At 36.1% G+C, this 22,270-nt stretch overlaps 1 protein-coding gene across 1 annotated transcript; it reads right to left on the bottom strand.

The window, feature by feature from the left end:
• LOC109849206 (tryptophan--tRNA ligase, chloroplastic/mitochondrial-like) lies at nt 16,358-20,097 on the bottom strand. The gene is made up of 11 exons (XM_020419024.1): nt 19,911-20,097; nt 19,313-19,435; nt 18,474-18,561; nt 18,087-18,128; nt 17,870-17,959; nt 17,643-17,765; nt 17,458-17,529; nt 17,184-17,295; nt 17,059-17,080; nt 16,909-16,974; nt 16,358-16,431 (listed from the first exon to the last, which is right to left on the bottom strand). Exons 1-10 carry the CDS (start codon nt 19,919-19,921, stop codon nt 16,935-16,937), a joined length of 723 nt encoding a protein of 240 aa, XP_020274613.1. The 5' UTR covers nt 19,922-20,097; the 3' UTR covers nt 16,358-16,431; nt 16,909-16,934.

Raw genomic sequence — 22,270 nt, 5'->3', positions numbered from 1 at the left:
ATGCTATGGAGGCTTGCAGAATTTAATTAATTTATGTAGTTCTTGAGTATTATTGGTGTTTTTATAGTTTTCTTGAACTGTAGGCTTACTTAATCATAGTAGTTTTGTTCGAGTAGAAACTCTTATTTAATTTTCTAGCACATTGCAGAGGCAACAAAAGAGATAATCTTTTATATCTATTTATATTATCAGAGTTGATTTATGTAACCAGTCCATTTTGACCAGTTTGAGAAATGATTTCATGCATTTATTAATACTTTATGGGTTGTTTTTCGAAATCTGTATGCCTAGAGTGGGTTTTGCATTAGGAACATACTTTTTTCCCTTTAAGATGGAGTTCTTTTTCAAGCTTTGAGGTTTAAACATGTGCTTATGTATCTGTACCCATAGAAAATTTCTTGACTACTAGTAATTTTTATACTTATTATTTTATTGTGGACTTTAATTCATTTGTATCATATTATTGCTTGCCTGATGAAATACATAACTAATAATTCTACCATAAACTTTAATGAAAATTCATATGACTATATATTAATTCAAATAATTAATGCATTTGCACGAGTAACAAGAGCAATTACCCGGGTTGCACAACTTCTTTCAAAGATAGAGTCTTAAGAACGTCCCTAGCCTGGTATACGACATGCAAGTACAGATCTTGGTCAACAATATTTGATTTCTACGGATGGAAGACAATCCACAAGAATTTTGTAGAGTATACTGCATGTATGCTGATTGCTTTATGATGATGTGTATGGTTTTATGTGGAAGAGGACATATACAAGACACTTGTTTTATTAGTGTTGAAGAGATGGTGGGTATTTTTCTTCTTACCATTAGTCAAAATTAAAGATGTTCTCTTTCATGTAAAAGATTTGATCAGTCTCGTTTTTACAATAAGTACTTGCCTCCATAAGGCATTGAAAGCTCATGCAGAATTATCCTCGTGCATGATGGCATCTCCTCCTAGTGAACCACCAAATTAAGTAAAATTGAAGCCTCGATTTTGGTCCTATTTTAAAGTAATAAATTCTCTAATATTATATTATGAGTTATAGAAAGTTGTAATAATAAGTAAACAACTAGTGTATAATTTTACTTTCAGGATTGTATCTGCGCGATTGACAGGACTCATAATCCATGCATGGGGTCTTGTGATGTAACCCCTTACTGTAATCGTCATGCCACTCTCTCTCAAAATATTTTGGTAGCATACATATTTGACCTTAGGTTCATCTATGTGTTAGCGAGATGGGAAGGATCTGCAAATGATGCTAGAGTATTGAAGGATGCAATGAGTAGGCCAAATGGACTTCCGCTTCCAAATAATAAGATACGTATTTATTTTTCAATTTTATAATAACTTATTAGTTTATGTTTATCCATTATTACATACAAATTCTATCTTGTGGATTGCGGCTATCCAAATAGGCTTATGTTCTTAGCTCCATATCGAGCTACGAGGTACCACCTCTAAGTGTTTGGCAATAGTCTTCAAAATCCATGAAATAAACAGGAGCTATTTAACCATCGACATTCGTCTCTTAGGAATTACATTGAGCCTATCTTTGGTGTTTTAAAGTCACACTTTACTATATTTAAAAGTCAACCTCCTGGATTTTCATATGAGACTCAAAAGAAAATAGTACTTGCATGTGTGGGTTTACATAACTTTTTGAGTTTTGAGGGCTCACAAGATTATTTTGATACTTCTAACCTTCCTTCTGAGCGACCACGTAATATTGCTCCTCCTAATGCCGATTCTAATAAGGAGAATGTATTACAAAGTCAAGAAACACAACGCACAGCCATAGGAACATGGCGTAATTCTATGGTACAAGGCATGTGGAATGATGGAATACATATCTCTCAAGGAATATAGCTCTTAAGAACATAATTTAATATAGTTTTTATATGGTTGAACACTAGTTATTTTCTTTATGTACTTGAATAGTAGTTATTTTCATTTACGTACTTCAACACTAGTTATCTTCTTTTATGTGGTATCATTTAAACTGTTTAAACGAATTAAAGAAGGTATTCAACTTTGTTGTTTTCATTCGTTACTCAAAATGAGAGTGGTTTTTAAATTTAATGTTTATTTTTTTTCTAAAAAATATTATTTAACATAATAATCTAATTAAAAATTCTAAATTCAAATAATCCATGAATCTAAACTTTAGTTCGAGAATCGGACAATCAGTCCACAAATCCAAAGTAAAAGTCCACAAATCCAAAATGAAAGTTCAAGAGTCCAAACCAAATGTTCAATAATTCTACTCAAAATTTAAAATCCAAACCAACAATCTGACGCTCTAACCCAAAATTCCTAGTCCAGATCCTAATTTAAGATTGTCGGATTTATGGACAACTATCCGGGTCTAAATCAACTATCCACAACGAATAACGCCCCCTAAGAGAGCTAGGGATTTGAGAAAGATAAGAGTTTTGAGAATCAAAGTGAAGAAGAAAGGAGGTAAACAGTCCTATTTATAGGCTATCTCTAAACTTCGCTAAAGATATTCACCCTTAACTTCGCCAGAAACCTCGCATCGAGCTTTGCCAAAGATTATCACTAGAAATCTCGCTTCGAGCTTTGCCAAAGATTCTCGACTCAAACTTCACCAAGAATCTTGCACTGAATGAACTTCACTACAATCTCAGGCATAGAAATCAAAGATCCAAATTTTGAATTCTTAAGTTGAGCCTCATTCAACTGACTTATTGAGCCTCCCCTAACCGACTTACTGAGTTTTGCCCAGGTGACTGTTTCTCAAGTAAGTGAACTTCGCCCCATTCAGCGGAGGGTTAAGCTGAACTTTACTAAAATGACATAGTGAATTTTACTAAGTCTCCAAATTGAGAAAATTCTAAACTCTATTTGTTTGAGACCCTATATAGTAAATTTTACTAGGTCTTCAAATTGAGAAAATTCTAAACTCAATTTGTTTGAGACCCTATAAGACAAATTTCATTAAGTCTCCAAATTGAGAAAATTCCAACTCAATGTTTTTGAGACTGCCATTTAGCAAAATTCAATTCGACCCTAACCAACATAAGGAAACTTGAGCTTCACTTCCAACACAACAACTCCATGTAGAGTTTAAGTTCACTACAAAAGTAAAGTTCGTACAGATCAAACACACAAAGATGAACAATTTTTTTAAAAAAAAAGAGTCCATTTTTTTGATCAAAGGCTCTACTGCATAAAGGCGATATTCTGACTATCCAATTACAAGGATAATAGATATTTGTTGCCATTTACTATTACCCTATACTCCTAAATATGGGTAATGTGAAAACTAAGGATCATACATTAGTTGGACCAAGGTATAGCCCTTGATCCTCTAATCTCACAAAACTTGGGGAGTCAAGTTTTTCCCCATGCAGAAAAAATAGCTTCTACTTACTCTTCCATAGGCCTTATGTCAGGAGAGGAGAAAGAGCTGTTGAACAAGAAGTGTCCTCGTTGTTCCAAATTGGAACATGTCAAGAGGAAGAAGTATTTCTTGCAACCAAAATTTATCGTTGGGCTTAGTACAACCACATGACATCTAATTACAATCTAGGTTCGTATTTTGAAACCTAGTTATTGTTAGAGTCCTTGCTTGTGGAGCTCTAAGGATCATTCTTCAACTGCCACCATAGTCGTCGAACGGTCTTACGCAAAGCGTGACATTCGAATCTCTACACATCTCTATCACAGTTCAACTCATTCCAAGTGATCTACTGATTCTCAATGATCTACACGAGCTTCACTTTCTCAGCAGACAACAGATTTTCCAGTCAGGGAAGTATGCGGAGTTCATCCGCTTGGTTTCCCTTCACTTGTGCAAGCTATTATTGGAGCTATTTTACTTTATCTCCTCTCTCGAGGAGCATCTCTGATCTAAATAATGGATACGTAGACATGGATAAGAAGATAGAGATAAAGATGATGAAGTTGGAAGGGGAATGGTGCTATTAATAGCCTTTTTTCGAATCCAAACTTCTGAGAAAATTACATCTTTTGATATTCGATTGGACCGGACAAAGATGCTAAATCTTAGCCTAAAACTCGGTCACATCTGTTAGACCCTAATGCCATTAGGAAAGAACCCTAGAGGGGGTGAATAGGGTTTATGCTAATCTAATCCGATTTAAATGCCAATTAAAACTTACTAACAAATATCCTAGCAAATATGATATGCAACAAAATATATATACAAGGATATACAAATATCACAAGGATAAACAAACTATACTAGATAGTGGACAAAATAAACGTAAGCAAGGCGACATAAACAATAAGCACTAATATAAATGAACGCCAAGGACAAACGCAAACAAACGATATGATCACGGAGTTTGGTCCCCACGATCTACGTCTCCGCTCCTCACCTCAAGAAGATCTCCACTATCACAATCGGGTTTTCGACGCTCACCCGAATAATATTTACACCACACAATATTTATTTTCAACGCTCACCGATCAATGTTCACAATCACTCATAATGTAACTACACAAACTACCATCTCAATTGTTGGCCTCTCACGTGTCTCCCTTAAGTGTTAGGAATTACAACCTACCTCGAGGAATTACCACCTACCACACTCCTCTTGGGACCGACCACGTCTCTCACCTCTACACTCCTCTTAATATATTTATGCAATACAAAGTGAATCCTCATAATTAGGCTTAATACAATAAATGTTTGTTCTCTACTAAGGATGAGAACACAATAAAAGCTCACACTCTAAGTCACACAATCCCTACAATCCAAATTATACTATGTATGAAAATACAACAAGCTCAATGGTTGTGTGTGTAAACAAAGAGTAAAACAATTATAAACTCAATATAAAAATCTAGCTTATGGAAATTAAGATAAAAAAACAATAAATAGCTAGAATTGAGTTTAAGGAAACTTCTCTATAATGACAAGAGAGAGAGGGAGATAAGTTGAATGCCCAAACACCAAAGATTATCTCATCAAGCCCTTGTGAAAGTTTCTTCACAAACTAAACTCTTAAACACACTTTTAAAACCCTTAAACAAACTTGTAAAACTTTTTTAAACTTTTTTAAAAACTTTCTTCTTGTTCAAATGAACTGAGGATATGTGTGGGTATTTATAGGAAACCCCAAAGCCAAGAAAAAACCAACAAAACCCAACAAAAAGATAAAAAATAGAAAGTTAGAAAAAACTAGTCTTTGGGCCGTCAGTCGACTGATACTGTTCATCAGTCGACTGATGAGCTGACCGTTACAGGTCAGCAACATGTCATCAGTCGACTGATGAACTGGTCAGTCGACCATTGACCTCATCAGTCGACTGGTCAGTCGATCGAATAAGAAACATAAACTATTGGTTATTCCAGGCGATTTTTTATTCGACTGAACATTTGCATCAGTCCACTGATAACATAATATCAGCCTGTTTTGAAAAGTAAAACTGATTTTTAAACTGTCTTTAAAAATAACAAATAAAATCAGAAAAATATAAAACTTTGAGGAATGCTTATAAACATGAAAATGAACATGAAAATAGCACCTCCCAAATAAGAAATCTCTTTATTTTACAAAATAGTCCAAAACATGAAAATGAACAACACTTGTTTTTGATATTTTGACTAAGCCATATTTTGAAACTTTATAAAATAATTTTATAGACTTAATAAAAAATATATATAATGATAGTTAAGTCCATAAACCAAAAATACAATCTTTTCTCAAAAATACATATACTATGAAATAAAACATGATTTCATTGAATTAAATAAACTTGCTATTTATGAAATCATATATAAGTATGTACAAACATGAAACAAAAAAATATTTTTTAATTATATTCAATTGTTTCATATTTAATCTTGAAAACTTATAAAAACCAAAATATGTATATATATTACTATATATACATAGAAATCAATATAATGTGTGTATATGATATTGAGCTTAAAATATCAACACACAAAATATAAAACCTAAACTAATTTACCAAGCGATGATCTTCATGAAGCTCTATCCTGGTAACATGGACGAAGCTTAAACTTGGATCTTCAATTAGAATTACAAGGCTTCACTCCACTATTCCGTCAACCTCCATTAGATATGATCGTGAATGCTCAATTCCATCCATCCTCCAACTCATTATTTTCCTAGAATAAATATAAAAATACAAACACTAGACAAACAACATTAGTAGTAAATTGTTTATTAAACATCATTAAAATAAAAAGGCCAACAACATCTATAGCAGATCTCATGACGAAAGAGTTAAGACCAAAATAGGTATCTTTGTTAGCTTTCCAACGCATATTGAATCATCTCATTCCGAGGTCGGACGAAAGAGTTAAGACCAAAATACCCGAGACAGTCTAAGCTGTCTCGGACATGTGCGAGACAGTCGAAGTGACTCACGACCGGGTCAGCTCTCGATGTGTTTTCTGATAAGATTGGCTTCTAGAACTCCTTGGGGTTATCCATAAACATGTGGGGTTATCCTTAAATATGTGGAAGCTGTTACACAACCGAAAATCCACCTAAACGGATAATAACAATTGTTCTTCGACCCTATCCACAAACACGGTATTCCTATCCATTAACACGTCATTTAAAACCTATAAATACACCACTAGCACCCTCTTAAAGGCAGATCTGAAGGAAGCATGAATTTCAGAGGAGAGGCTAGCAGATTTTGGTGAACTCTGGCATAAAGAAGGAGCGTTTTGAAGGATCTGAGCCCCCCCCCCCCCCCCCCCTTCCTTGAGATCAGGCTTGGTCTTGATCTCGAGAAGAGTTGTAATCTACTTGGTCGAGATTATCACTTAAGCGATTACTTCCTTCATGAAGCAAGAGCTTTAATCAATCTTCTGTCAACCGGATCTGATCTGAGGCTGTCCACAGATAAACCTCAGCATAGGCAAAGATCCCACGCAAACAAAGACTAATAAATAAGATCTGTGTGTTGTTTGAAGGAGATTGTAATTTTTATTTTTATTGTGTAAAGGTCTTATAAAAAGATCAATCTTTTTAAACTTGTTGTAACGATCAAAGTTGTAACGAGTTATACAATGAAGACAATAATTTCTGACCCAAACACGTTGGCGACCACAGTGAGAGGTTTGAGACGACTCTAACTGTAAGAAGGTTTGATCGCTCAATATAAAAGTGGACCTCTCGTTCATGGAAGGAATCAAGAGGGGAAAACAATTTCTGACCCAAACAAATTGGCGACTACAGTGGGAGTTGACAGCCTCGCTGCCGAGGCTGTAGTGTCGCAACTAAGGATCTTCATTCCGGTTGACGAATAGGTCGAATACGAGTTCGACCAACAGAAGTACGATGAGTATATGTCTTCCTCCTCCAGATCATCTTTCCCTCGCAAGCACAAGAAGATCAAGGCTGTCGAATAGTACGAGGAGCAACTTTTGATGCAAACTCTATCCTTTAAATTTATATACGGCAGTATTTTTTAATTTTCCTTTTCTTCTCTTTTGTTTTCCAGAGCTCAACTTGGGTAAAAATAGTAAGTATGCTATGTATTTTTTTTCTGTCAGCATTTGTCCATGCACTTTTTATTAATAGATACGATATATACTTGGTTGCAATTTTATATGTATCCTCTTTTCTATCATGAAACTTACTCGCCTTCTCTACTTTGCCATTGCTTGAGGCTCTAAGGTGGCATCATCTTGCTCAAGTATAAGTCTAAATTTTTACAAAAATCCTGTCATTTGTTATAATCTAGTCACTGGTAAGTTCTCAGGTCGAAAGTTGCAATTTGACTTAATATTTGGAATAAATAAAAAAATAAACTTTTAAAGGCATCTGATTTCTTTTGATATTAATATTTTCTATTTATTGATTTTCTTTTGATTTATTTCTATTAATTAGGGGGAATTTTGTAAGGCATGTATTATCTATATGCCTTTGATTAAATCTGCATGTATACTAACAATCTTACTCTTAAGCGTGAGACAGCTTTATGTTTTTAAAATTATTAGATTAATTATGAAGGAATTTGCTGAGGAATCTATCTAGTTTTTTTTTCCTTTTTTTTCCCTTACGTTTTAGGTTTTTCAAGTTTGCTTTAGTTATAGAATACTTTATTTTGGTCTTAGGCAATAAAATCACTGGTGACCATCTCTTACTAAAAAACTTTGATTTACTTTTATGAAATTTCATAAAATCTAATTGAGGTTGACGGATATGAAAGTTGAGATAGAATATGATCCAAAAAGTCAATACCTTTCTGTATTTTGATGACAGTGGGATGGTTAATATTAATCTCTTTTTAAAAAAACCAGCTGGAGAGTAAGAGGGTTTGGCCTTAATTGTTTCTAATTTTAAATTTCACTGTAATTTTTGCTTGTAGTTCTGAAAACTTATGCGTGGACATATGCTTGCATCAACGAAGTGCGTTTTGCTAGACTTTTTTCACATTGGTTTTATACAAATTAACCTTTTGGTATTTGTTTCGGAACATTTTATTTCATTCAGATTTTCCAGTCTAACATGTGGACAATGTATTGGAACTTGAAAATGGGCTCCATTATCGTGTATTATTCTCATCCACGGTTAGCTCCATATTTACAGGAATACAAGGGTGACAAATTAATCGCTAGCTATATGTTGCTAGCGTTTTGTGTCAGTTAGAAGTATTCACATAGCTTTCTAGCTAGCCAAGCAATATGACCTCGCAACGGCAACGTTTGTGCAACACATTGATAAGGGTGCAATTTCGTTGGTCATCGCGACATGAATTTGAATACTACGTTCACCCTTCATCTTGTGTAGCATAGCTAGGGGAACACATTTTTAGTACTTGAAGATGATATTTTTTAAGGATTTGCTTGTTGTCCTGCTTACGCCATTTATTCGTTTTACATTACTTGCGCGATTGCTAGCTTGTTGACTACATGCACTTCAAATTGCTTTGCACATATACGCTTAATAAGTTTGACCATCCTCTCCGGTACATGCTAGCTTCATGCTTTCTTTTTCTCACGACTACAGAAGGCTAGTAAAATCTTATTTTTGTGTTTTTTGCGTTTTTATGCAGGTGGAGTAGCCGTTGGAATGATACTCGTGCAGTTGGAACATAATAATACAATCTTTGTATCGCACTTCTTAGAGAATCTAATGCGAATTAATATTTGCTTTGCCTGCAATTTATTATGGACCACGGTTTTATATATTTTCATGTGATCTTTTTTAGCTTTCTCTATGTAGGTAAACTTGCCCTATTTGTACATCTGTTTGGGGAAACGTATTGTGGATGACCAATTCTTTTATTTATTTATTTATTTTTCTTTTAGAGTTATGAACTGTTATTTCATTTTTTTAAGCACATAAAATTTTTTAAAAATTGAAATTTGTCTATTTTGGAAAAAAATTCAATGCTTAATAAGTCCGTGCATCCCACGGCTCTGGAACTAGCTGGTATTTACGTAAATAGAATAAGTCAATCTTTGTGGACAGAATATACATTTGGTTTTATTCTTGGTTTATAAGTTATAATTGTATTGAATTGAATCATCAGTGTCATTAATAACACTGATTTTTAAGCGGCCTCAAGATTTTTTTTTTCATATTTTAAGAAAAATACATAATAATGTCATTAATAACACTATATATACATAATCAAATTTTAGTAATTTCATCCCATATATAGGGTATATGAGGAACCTCTTGGATTAGAATTATCAGATGAGTGCATAAAATACACAACAGAAATAGTGGGAACAAAAAAGGGGTTATTTGGCTATATACCCCTCAATTCTTCCATAATTGGGCCTCAAGATTTTTTTTTTCATATTTTAAGAAAAATACATAATAATGTCATTAATAACACTATATATACATAATCAAATTTTAGTAATTTCATCCCATATATAGGGTATATGAGGAACCTCTTGGATTAGAATTATCAGATGAGTGCATAAAATACACAACAGAAATAGTGGGAACAAAAAAGGGGTTATTTGGCTATATACCCCTCAATTCTTTCATAATTGCCTATATACCCCCTAAATCTTATATTTTGGGTTAGGGGCTGTTTGGTTGGTTTCCAAAAAATCAAGAAAAGGAAAATGGTCATGGAAATCAATAAAATATTATTTTTATTCATTTCCATCCCTAAAACTCACCACAACATGCAAGAAAATATTATTTTCATCTCACAACTCATCTCATATCATCTCCTAAGGGCCTGATTGTTTCGTAAAAAAATGCAGAAAGTGGGGGAAAGTATGGGAAAGAAAATTGATATAGATAAATTTTGATATTTTCCTCCATTTTCAGATGTTTGGTTTGTCAAAACTATAAAAGAAAGTGAGAGAGAAAATGAGTTGTCACCATATTATTGGATGAGATGAGTAATTTTTGATGTTTTCCTCCACTTTCCTTGTTTAGATTCTTTTATTGTGTTTGGTTCATTCTTAAAAATAAGAAAATAGATGAGAGAATATGAGTTGTCATTATATTATTGAGTGATGTGACTCATACTTAGGAAAATCAATTTCCTTGGTTTTTTTGGAGGAAAGGGATGGAAGAATTGTCACCATATTATTGGATGATGTGAGTAATTTTTAAAGATGATAGAAAGTGAAAGAAAATGGGATGAGGTGAGTTGGATGAGTTGATTGATGTGACACATTTTTTGTGTTTAGTTTATTTTTAAAAGTAAGAAATGAGATGAGATAATATGAGTTGTCACCATATTATTGGTTGATGTGGGAGATTTGTAAGGATGGAAAATGATAAAAGTGAAGGAAAATGATGAAAGTGAAGGAAAATGGGGTTTGGAAAATAATGGAAACGAACCAAACAGACTCTAAAAATAAACCTAACACAAGAAATGAGTCACATCATCCAACTCATTTCATCTCTGTTATGGTAATTCACCGTAACAAAATAGAAGTACAGGAAGAATACTTGCATGAGCCCAAGCGAGCTATGGTCCGAATCGACTTTAGAGGCTCAAAAGCACAGTCAGAGCCAAGCCCCTCGACTAGGCAAGCAGACAATCCTTATTCCAACCGACAGGTCATCATGATTGACTCGAAGAACGGGATCAGTTGTTCCCTCGCAATTAAGACGACTCCTCGAGCAGACGACTCGATTACACGCCCGACCCGAAGTCCACTCGACTGTCGGGTCGGCAAATCATAATGATGGCTCACGGATCAACCCGCCTCGACTAAAGGGATAAGATCCGACCGGGATCACTTCAAATGTCACTCGAAGCTACAGTATTGACCAGTCCTATCAAGATATACGCTCTGACAAGGATCTCCTGCACAAGTCGCCCGTTCCACTCACAAATCATTTCCCAGAGAATCGCCATGATGCTACTCTGTGCAACGAATGACTTCTCCTCCAATTCCCAGCCGCCACCTAGAGAGGGGGAAGGACGGCCACGCAGCCGACCTACCACTACAACAAAATACAACATTGCCGACGAAACAAAAACATCGGCAAAAGTTTAAAAAACATCGGGAAAAACCTTTCCTAACGCAAAATGCAGCGTCGCTAACGCGTCGCCAAAAGTACATCAAGGAAAGTATTTGGCGACGCAAATACAATGCGTCGCCAAAAGTATACTTTTGGCGACGCGTCATGCGTCGGGAAAAGTATATCTTTTAGCGACGCATAATATTTTGTGTCGGCAAAAATGTACTTTTGACGACGCATGCAGCGTCGGCAAAAGCTATGCGTCGACAAAAGTATAGCTTTTAGCGACGCAAAATTGTTCGTCGCTAAAAACTATAATTTTGGCGATGCAAGTTAGTGTCGGCAAAAGTACAGCTTTTAGCGACGCAGAATAAAGTGTCGCTAAAAACTATACCTTTGGCAACGCAAAATAGCGTCGCTAAAAGATATTATTTTTGACGACGCAATATAACATCGGGCGAAAGTATAATTTTAAGTCGGTAAAAAGTATATTTTTATTAACACTAATTTGCATCGCCAAAAGTAATATCTTTTCTGTCAACTACGCTGAACCTGAACATCCACAACAAATTTGCTCACATTCACATCAACAAAGAAACCAAACATCAAATTATACTCCAAACAAGTTGCATATTAACAGCTAAAATGAAACAAATAATAACATTAGTAAATAAATTTAAACACAATTCTATTAAACAAATAACAAGTGTTTGTGTCACTCCCCGCTTCCCAAAATACCCGGGAATCGGAACGTGAACAAGCCCGAGACGTATTAGATTGAGAAGAAATATACACTATTATTTTTTTTCTCTTCTTTTCTTCTCAATCCAATACGCTAAGCGACTAGAAATAAATACAATGCGAAGTCACAGGTCCCCGATCACAGTAGTGAGAATATAATAAACAACTCAGAACAGAAAGATCCATATCACAAATAGAATATCATCCGTGAAACAACGTTTGGGTCAAACATGCCCTTATTACAAAACAATCCAACTAAATATGAAAATACATAGTCCAACAGAATAAAAGGAAGTACTATAAAAAGACTAAATCTCTCAAAAATACTAAAAGAGAAAATACTGCATAAGTAATCTAATATCCCTCAACGACTACAGAAAAGAAATGACTGAGTTCCCGCTTGCTCTTCTGCTCCATCTAGAATACACTCCGTCTGCAAGGCATCTCCTTACTGTACCTGTCCGTCCTTTAAATCTGACGTACACCAGAGAAAACAGGTGTACGTCAGCGTGTATGGCACACGGCAAGATCCTATAAGAGAGAAATGAAACGATCGAATGACCAATGCAATAACAGATATAACAATAATAAAAGCATGGAACTGGGATATTATTAATCTAAAGAAATCCACCACTAGAATAGCGATCAACATAATCATCCACATATCAAGTCATACAACTAGATGAAATTAATACTTAAAAATCTACAACTCGAGACGTAGTACGTCAAGCGAAATAATCCAAACAAGGAAACTCCTTAAAAATCTACAACTCGAGACGTAGTACGTCAAGCGAAATAATCCAAACAAGGAAACTCTCATGTATATACCATATGTCTCAAATAGACGTAGTACGTCAAGCGAAATAATCCAAACAAGGAAACTCTCATGTATATACCATATGTCTCAAATTGTAGATAATTAAATAATAATCCCGATCCTTGTATGAAAAGAAAATATAACTGGTCCCTATCTCATAAGAATCCAAACTCATCCAAGTAACAAGTCATGTAACTAGTCATTCTATAGCAGGTCACTGGTCACATCTCACACAGAGTCAACGCTCCTGTCATCGGATACTGACTGTTCACAAATCCCCTACGTGCATCCAATCCCGCTACACATGCGGCCAGAGGACTACACGTAAACTGTTTTCTGCCTGGTCCGAACTCAAGCACAACTCGGGTGACGAAACGATTTCACTGACTAAAGTGATGTACACACTTCACTTTAGCCCTACAAACCAACCCCAGTGGCGACACCAACCACTGGCGTGAGCCTGGAAGATACATCAACAGTCTTATCGGATCACATGAACACTGACTTCCCCATCCCAACTCTTCTCGTTTTTCTAAGTTAATCATAATCTCATTGAAAAGTCGGGTTCACCGCCTAACCAGTCAACACACTCACACATGTCACTAAGTCTATTCATGACGCACAAGGCTACTAAATCATGAACTACTAAGGGTTCTCAAACACAACATGGACAATACATAGCATACCATGTAATTAAAATAAGAATCATGGAATCGACGATTGTTTTGCGCATCACACGTTCATCAACTAAATTAATTTAAAATAAATAATTCTTTCACAAAATAAAATTCTTTTAAATAATAAAAAAATGATTCTTTTTCCAAAATAACTTCTTACAATTTATCGTAATTTTCCTCAAATGATTCTGTTCTCAAATAAATTCTTTTTAATTAATAAAATTATTCTAAAATGATTCCGTTGCCGAAATAAATTCTTTTAATTCATAATAATTATTCTAAAATAATCTTTTCTCAAAATAGTTTAATGATTCAAATAATCAGTTTTCCAAAATAAATTATTTTAAATTATCTATTTAATAATTATTCAAAACTAACCCCTTTTCCAAAATAATTTCTCTTAGTTTATTTCTCACAATTTCATTATTAATATTAATCATCCATAAGCTCACGCAGTTAATAACAATATACACGCTACAACATAATCTAAAAATTGAATGACGAGTCAAAGAATATCGGGATCTTGCCTCAGGTTCGTCGAACGGATCGACGCTAGTGCAGTGGGGGTCGCGTGAGTCTGATCTCAAGCGGCGCGGTCTGAAGACGTCGGTCGTAGGTGTTGGGGACTGCGCGGTCAGCAGGAGAGGTCGTCGCGGACGTCAACGGCAATAGGCAAGGACAACGGCGAGCTCGGGCAGTGATTCGTGGGGCGGCAGCGAGCGGGGGTGAAGCAGCGACGACGAGGTAGGGGCCTGAAGAGTCGGGGTCAGCGGCGTTCGCTAGGGGCTGGCGCGGTGGCGGTGAGCGGATCTAGGAAGGTTGGGAAAACGTTGGTGGTGTCCGCGGGTGTGAGGCGGCGCTGTGAAGTTGGGTTGCAGGCGCTGGCGGGGAGGCAGAGGCGGCTCTGGCGTTGGTCGGTAGAAGGCGGGGGTTGAGGCGTACTGGCAGCGGGTGGCTGCCTAGTGCAGGTCTGGCTGGAGCGGGGGCCTGGACGTGGAGCTGTCGAGGCAGCGAGTGGTTGGAGGAGAGGTGGGCCGCGAGGGTTAGCAGCGGAGGGAGAGCTAGAGGCGAGCGCGACTAGGTGAGGTGTCAGGACGGTGAAAGGCGGTGTGTGGCCGGAGCGGAGGCCGAACATGGTGGCGTGGACAAGAGAGAGAGGGGAGATAGATAAGGACGAAGAAAGGGGCGGGCTTGTTGCGTTTTGGGGAAGAAGAAAAAGAGAGAGAGAGAGAGAGAGATAAAAGTAAATGTATATATATATATATATATATATATATATATATATATATATAATATATATATATATATATATATATATATTATATATATATATATATATGGGTTTTAGGGTTCATTTTTTAAAACGAAATTAATTAAAATAAATAAATACGGGTACTTAAAAATTAAACTAATTACAGAGTAATTATCTACAAATAAAAAACGTACATGTTGTGCTAATACAACAGTTGATACGAAATAACCAAAATATACACATATTGTACAATTAAACGAGAATAATTAATAATAAAAATATATTTACTTACATTTAAAATCAAACAATTATGAGACAATTACGTACACAGTAAGACGTACTAGTTATACTAATATGACAGATAATATGTAACAGTAGAAGTAATATAACAAGTTGTACAAACAATACGTAATTAATAATACAACGTATTATACAAAAATAAACGTAATAATAAAAATAATACAACGTATTATTCAAATGACATGTAACAATATCGATAACGCAACAGATAAATTTCATAAATTTTTACTGCACTAAATAAATTTATAAATATTTAAATTATTTAAATAAATATAAAACTTAGACTTTAAACCACAAAAAATTATAGAAATTCGAGAAAAATATAAATACTCCTTTAAAAATCATAATTAAATATTTTAAAATACTAAAAAATTATTTTAACTAGTATCAAAATTCATGATCCTTATAGTTTGACACATGTTTTATTAACAAATCCAACAATCATGATTAAGTAGACTTGAACAATAAAGACTACAGAGAACCCATATCTTATCAACGTTGCAAGCTTTTCCTTCGTCACGTCTCTGGCTTCTTCTTCCCACCTTCACCATCCATCTCCATCTTCTGTTGTGTAGCTGCAATGGAAAGAAATATACTCAGTAAAGCAAATAAAAAGTTAAAATCAAACACAAAAAATGTACTCAGTAATGCTCTAATATATACTTTTTATTTATGTATTGATGAGTAAGATATTTATGCTGAAAGATTGCATAAGAAAAATATCAAGACGGATAATGACAAAATGATATCCTCAAAACAACAATATTTATATCAAACTTTACACTTGTGACAATATTAACACAAAAACCATGATACCTGTCTAAATGAGTGCAATTTGTTGTAGTGGATCCACAACAAGTAGTCTCGCTTCATCCGGAAACTTATCAGGTAACTGAAATCATCAAAGCAAAAAAAAATTACTGCATTGAGTTACACACAATTCTTTAACTAAACTAAGATATATTAGAAGAACAAGTTCTTAATACTTAGTCAGGTAAGGATGCATATTACATGTGTCAAATCTAATGAAAAACCATGTGTCCCACAAAACAAATGCATTCTGCAACCAAGAAAATCAAGTTGGTATATGCATTCAGGCCTGATCTCCACAAAACAAGCGTACCTCTTTAGTTTTTCCAGTAACAAGTTGGTATATAGCAAGAAGGTTGTTGCATTCAGGCCTTTCTGGATTGTCAAATTCCAAGCTGTAGATTGAAAATTTTGGAAAAACATAAATTTAAGATTTTAGGTGTCAAAACAATGACATGGAACTCAAGAAATGTCAAGAATGCAAACAAATAACTCATGTGAAAACAATTCACCCGACCGAAAAAAGTTAAGAATGGAAACTAGAAATGGCAGGAAGCTTCAAGAAGAAGTAAATCATCAACAGGAGTAATGCTCCTTGATGTATATGCTAATATAAGTATTTACGGCATATCAAGATGGTTACAGCACTGTGTCATGCACCCAAGGTTGTTTACATACGACATGGTAGCGAAGATGCCTGTGATCCCGGGAGACACATTTTGGCCACTTTAGAAAAAGAGCAAGTAAAACTTGGAAGTAGCATGATGACCAATTAATTGACAAAGTAATGCTCCATAACTTGGAAGTAGCATAAACTCCATGTTCTCTCTTTTCTCACTTGTAAAGGGTAAAAAAAGGCAAACCCCTAATACCTTTGAAAGGCCATCTGTAAGAGACATCACTCGAGCCCCCGCAGGTGGAACAAGAGCCTCAGGAACCTACATGTTAAAATTGAGCATGATGAGGAAAAGTTTTGATTCAAAGCTTGCAACTTTATCCAAGTTGAGGGGGAACACATGCACCTTGAAAAGTGTACCACCTCTCCTGAAAATAGAATGATGACTATTAGAATCGTGGCACAAGACATAGACTAATTGTTGAATTATCATATTTTATTTTTCAGAATGTAATAGGAAAGACATCCAACCCGCCCATTTTTTCAATTTCTTTCCCCCAAACAAGTAATTTACTCGCTCAGCCAGTTCACGAGTCAGTTCCAGATGTTGTCTCTGATCATCACCCACTGGTACTAGATCGGACTGAATATGCATACAAAAGATTAATCATAAGGAGGTTCCATGTAGATTTTTACTGAGAAAACATAATATCTTATCCATACTAAACCAAGAGAAGAACTTTGCAGAGTTCAACAATATTTGAGTATGGAGCTCAATTCAATATGAACATAAAAGCTCAATCACCTGATATAAAAGAATATTAGAAGCCATTAGAACAGGATAGGTCAGAAGTGCAACTCCAACATTTTCGTCACCCTATAACAAAATTAACATAAAAGACAATATTAAATTCCTTATTCAATAGATGAACAAAGAAGTTAAAGAAAAAATAATAATGGTGATGAGGATATCATACGCCAGTGACACACCGTCTTGCGTGATTTTTCTTCAAACTGGATCATTTTGTTTAGCCAACCAAGTGGTGTGACAGAACTAAGTAGCCACATCAACTCTACATGGGCACGAACATGAGACTGCACAAACACAGAAGCCTGCAAATGATGACATAAATTAGTCTCATACCTTAAAGCAAATGATGACATTACCAACTAAAAGGCATAATGCAGCACGAAAAGAGAAACTTGTGGGCTCGTACCTTGGCTATGTCGACACCACAAGCCAGATAAATTGCTGCAGTGCTTCTGGTTGCTTTAGACAGTTCCACAGCATCATATTGTAGAGTAATCTATATACAAAGGGGGGGAAATGGAGATGTCAAATACGATTGACGAGATTAAACAAGAAATATCATACAATCCATAATTGTTGATAAGAAGCAAGGAAAAGAGGTTGAAATCTTAAAAATGCCCTACCGCATGTAAATCTACAATGAAGAAGAGTGTTTCATAAGTATCCTGAAAAGAAATAGCAATTCAAGGTCATCAAGTCAGTCAGAAGGAAACATTGTACTATAATAAATAAAATAACAAAATTAACACATGGGTATGCAGGCACGAAATAGATAGAAAGCTAGTAAAGGTACCAATACAAATCACATGCACACACGCACATGCACGCACGCAAGCAAGCACACATGCACGCATACAAGCTCGACAGAGTATTGAATAATTTTACATAACAATCTACTGATTATGACACCTCTGATTTTCAAAATGATGAAGCTGTCGTGTCATATATGTTCATTTTGCCTCTAGTTAATCATTAATCAAATATGACATAAACATAGGAAGCAAACGAACCTGAAGTGAGATCCAATTCTTAATGGCGCCAAGATAGTTTCCAAGGTGTACGGATCCAGTAGGTTGTACTTCAGAAACAACTCTTTTTCTGTAAATTAAATTTTGAGTGAGAAGTCATCTTATATTAGGAATAAGAAACTAAAAATAGAAACTGGGAACAGACCAAATATCTTAAACTATGTCAACCTGTAAACAAAATATAAAATACCACTCTAAGCAAGTATAATATGATATTAAACTGAGCTGAAAGCATTTTTTTGAAATAAGCTTTAAACTTTGCAACAAACTTTAAACTCTGTATAATGTCATTAGAACAATAGCACACACGTCCACAATTGAAGGGAGGGGGGAGGGGAGGAAAGTTTATTTGCGTTGGAACTTTTGTTAATATATGACAAATGTGACATGAAACTTGAAAAATACCTTCAATCAATTTATTATTTTATAAAATTCAAAATTCGTGCTTAAGTACCAACTACCACTATGGCTACGGTAGAATAGTTACAAATTCTACCTCTTGTTTGGTAGGGTGATTTGTATATTATCGTAATAATATTTATTGAATATAATATCTAATGTGCGCATGCCCTATGGCCCCTAACCCCCTATCATACTTTGAAGTGATAATCATAACATTTTACTTAAAGTAAATTTTAAGTATAACTTTAGACAATTTGCTCAGCAGACTCTTTCAAGCACTGAAATTATATCTTCCTTAAAATCCCAAGCAGGAGACAAAGCTAATTCCAAGCAAAATCCAAAAGCTACATTGCAAATTTGCAGTCACATCATTCCACCAATTGAACAAAACTCTAAAAAAAGTAAATCAAGTGACTCACTTTCTTTGGCTAGCTACAATCTCTGATGCCTCCATAGCCGGTGCCGCAACACTACAATGACATTGGAACCCATCGCGCTCGCCGATACTCCGCAATTTCCAAACTTGTTTCTGACCTTTGCCGCTGCAATTAACAAAAAAGAAGGTGAGATTATAAGTTTGCAAATGATCGCTATCAATAGAAAGAGGATTGGAGTCCGGTTGGAGCTCCATGGGGCTGCAAATTGGAGTTTTGCAGCCCCATTGGAGTTGCTCTCAATAGAAAGAGGAGGAAGTATTCAAATCTAGGCTCTTTGCTCGAGATTCGGATCCTGACAATTTTCTCCATAGACTCGTACAATGAAAAAAGAATTTTTTTTATCTTTCGTTAAAAACATCAGATAATTCCAAGTAAAATCCAAAACGGACAAGCAACATTTCGAACAATTCACTCCCATCGATCGAACAAAACCCTAAAGAAAGCCACTTCTCCAAAGAACAAAAGGTAAATCCAGTGGAACTCACTTCTAGGGCTAAACAATTAGAAACCGTATCTTTCATTAAAATCATCATCAGATAATTCCAGGTAAAACCCAACAAAATGGCGACATTTCAATCACCTGACTTTCATCAACCGAACAAAACCCTAAAAACAACCAATTCCCCCCTTTTAATCGTCATCGACCTCGAGCCCGCTCGCTCGGACAACCCCGCCCTCTCTATTGCCGGCGCCGTGCAGTCTCAGAAGATGGCCGTCCGCCTTGGAAGTAGTGGACGATGGGCAGCGTGGAGATGAGAGAGATTTGGGTGGGGGGGTGGTTAGAGAGAGAGGGGGGTTTGGCCCGTTTTAGATGGAGAGGGAAATGAAAAAAGAAGGGGAGGAAATGAAAAGCAGCGGGGAAATGAAAAAAAAAAAGAGGGATTTTTTTTGGGACGCATCTACTTCTTTATTAATCTACTTCTTATTACCCAAAGGAGAGCACTCAAAAAGTTAAAATGAACACTAAATCTGATTTGGACCAATCAGATTATTCATTAAAAAAAATATTTATAAACAGTAACATATTGACAACATAGATAACCCACGTTTCAATCCCAGACCAATCAGATTATTCATAAAAAAAAATTACAAACAGTAACATATTGTCAACATATAACCCACGTTTCAATCCCAGTCTTTCTCAAAAAATTGATAACTAACATCTAACCCATGTTTTACATAAATAACTAACATCTATCTCAGTCTTCCTCCCCACGTTCCAATCCCAGTCCTTCTCCAAAAATTGGTAACTAAAATCTAACACATGTTTTACATAAATAACTAACATTTATCCCAGTCTTCCTCCAAAATTGGTTAACAAACTAGCTTTGCACGTCTCTTTTCTCAAGTCTCTTTTCTCAAGCTGCTTCTATTTCCTACCTCCCATCTCCTGTCTCCTGTCTCCTGTCTCCTGTCTACAGCAAATTGTTTACAAGAAAGAGAACAATGTGAAGGTAAGATTTACAATACTATTACACAATACTATTATATCGCTAAAAGCTATATTTTTGCCGCACAATATAGCATCGATAAAAGTATTTATTTTTAATGACGTAAAACTGTTCGTCGCTAAAAGCTATACTTTTTCCGACGCTAACGTGCGTCGCCAAATGTATACTTTTTACGATGAATATTTTTATATCTCTAAAAGCTATACTTTTGCCGACGAAAATGAAAAAACGTCGGGAAATCCATACACTTTTACCGACGCTAAGTTAAAACGTCGCAAATAATATACATTTTTAGCGACGTTAATTATAAACGTGGGGAAAAATATATGTTTTGCCGACGCTAACTAAAATCGTCGGGAAAAACATAGTTTTTGGCGACGTATTTAACCATGCGTCGGGAATAAGCGTCGGGAAAAATACAATTTGTTGTAGTGTACCCTACACCCTGCCTACTCTGACAAACCCAGAGCACTAAGAAGACTTCTCTCCCCTGATAACGAGTGACTTCCCTCACAGTCGCCTGTCGACACCCGGAGGAAGAAAGATGACTCAGCAGCATGCATGTTCACCTTTCAAACCGCCTCCTGTGCATAGTCAACAAAAACCGAGGGTCAAACTCCCAGAGACAGAGGGGGGTTATAAAAGGAGGTAAGAAAGGTAAGGGCAAGGGAGATCTCTGGTTACTTCTTCTTGCACCTTAGCTTCACTTCCTCTTTCATATTTTTAATATTCCCAAGAGGAAAACCCCCTGCAAGGACCTCAATGGCCCATGGGCCTCCCAACAAACCCTCCCCATGTTCATCAACTGACTTAACCGTGAGGTACTACGGGGGAAACTAGCCCCGTACTTCTGCGATTCTTGCATGTACAGGCTGTCAGTCCACTCCGCGCGCTCAGAATCGGGCATAAAGTCGGAGGAGGAGCCGGCTCCAACATTCATCCTCTCCTTCTTCCCCACCATTGTCAGGATCGAAGCTGCATCCAACAGCGAGAAACCCCCATGAACTATTTGTTTACGAGCATCAACAATTTGGCGCCCACCGTGGGGCCTGCTTTCTTCTCTGAGAAGAAATGCCCAATTCTAAGTCGGGGCCTGATATTGTTCATTCTTAAAGAGCACCGGAATTGCACCGTTCAAGCTAAACAAAGCCTGGAATCGCATCATTCAAGCTAAGGAGGATTAGCCTATGGCTATGAGGAGCTAATGTGGGTGTAACCCTTGGAGGCTCCAGCAGCTTTCTGGGGAGTATTTGCTAAGTAGAACCCCGAAAGCCCTCCTAAGAAAAAACACACCACTATAGTGCTTGTCTGGCTTGAGAATGAAGCGTAGGCTTCTAATCGCCGCCACAGATGAAAAACCCTACTGCCTGGATAGCCAAGGGATTTGGGGTTGGATCGCAAACAGAACCCCCAGAGGCAATGATCAGATCCAATATCGCTCAAGCTCCTGTCGGCAATGGCTCCCCCGAACCAAGAGCAGCGATCAAGT

The sequence above is a fragment of the Asparagus officinalis genome, chromosome 7 (genome assembly GCF_001876935.1).
Source record: "Asparagus officinalis chromosome 7, Aspof.V1, whole genome shotgun sequence".
In the NCBI taxonomy this organism is placed as follows: Eukaryota; Viridiplantae; Streptophyta; class Magnoliopsida; order Asparagales; family Asparagaceae; genus Asparagus; species Asparagus officinalis.
The sequence above is the reverse complement of the archived record's forward strand: the minus strand, read 5'-3'. Positions and strand labels throughout refer to the sequence as shown.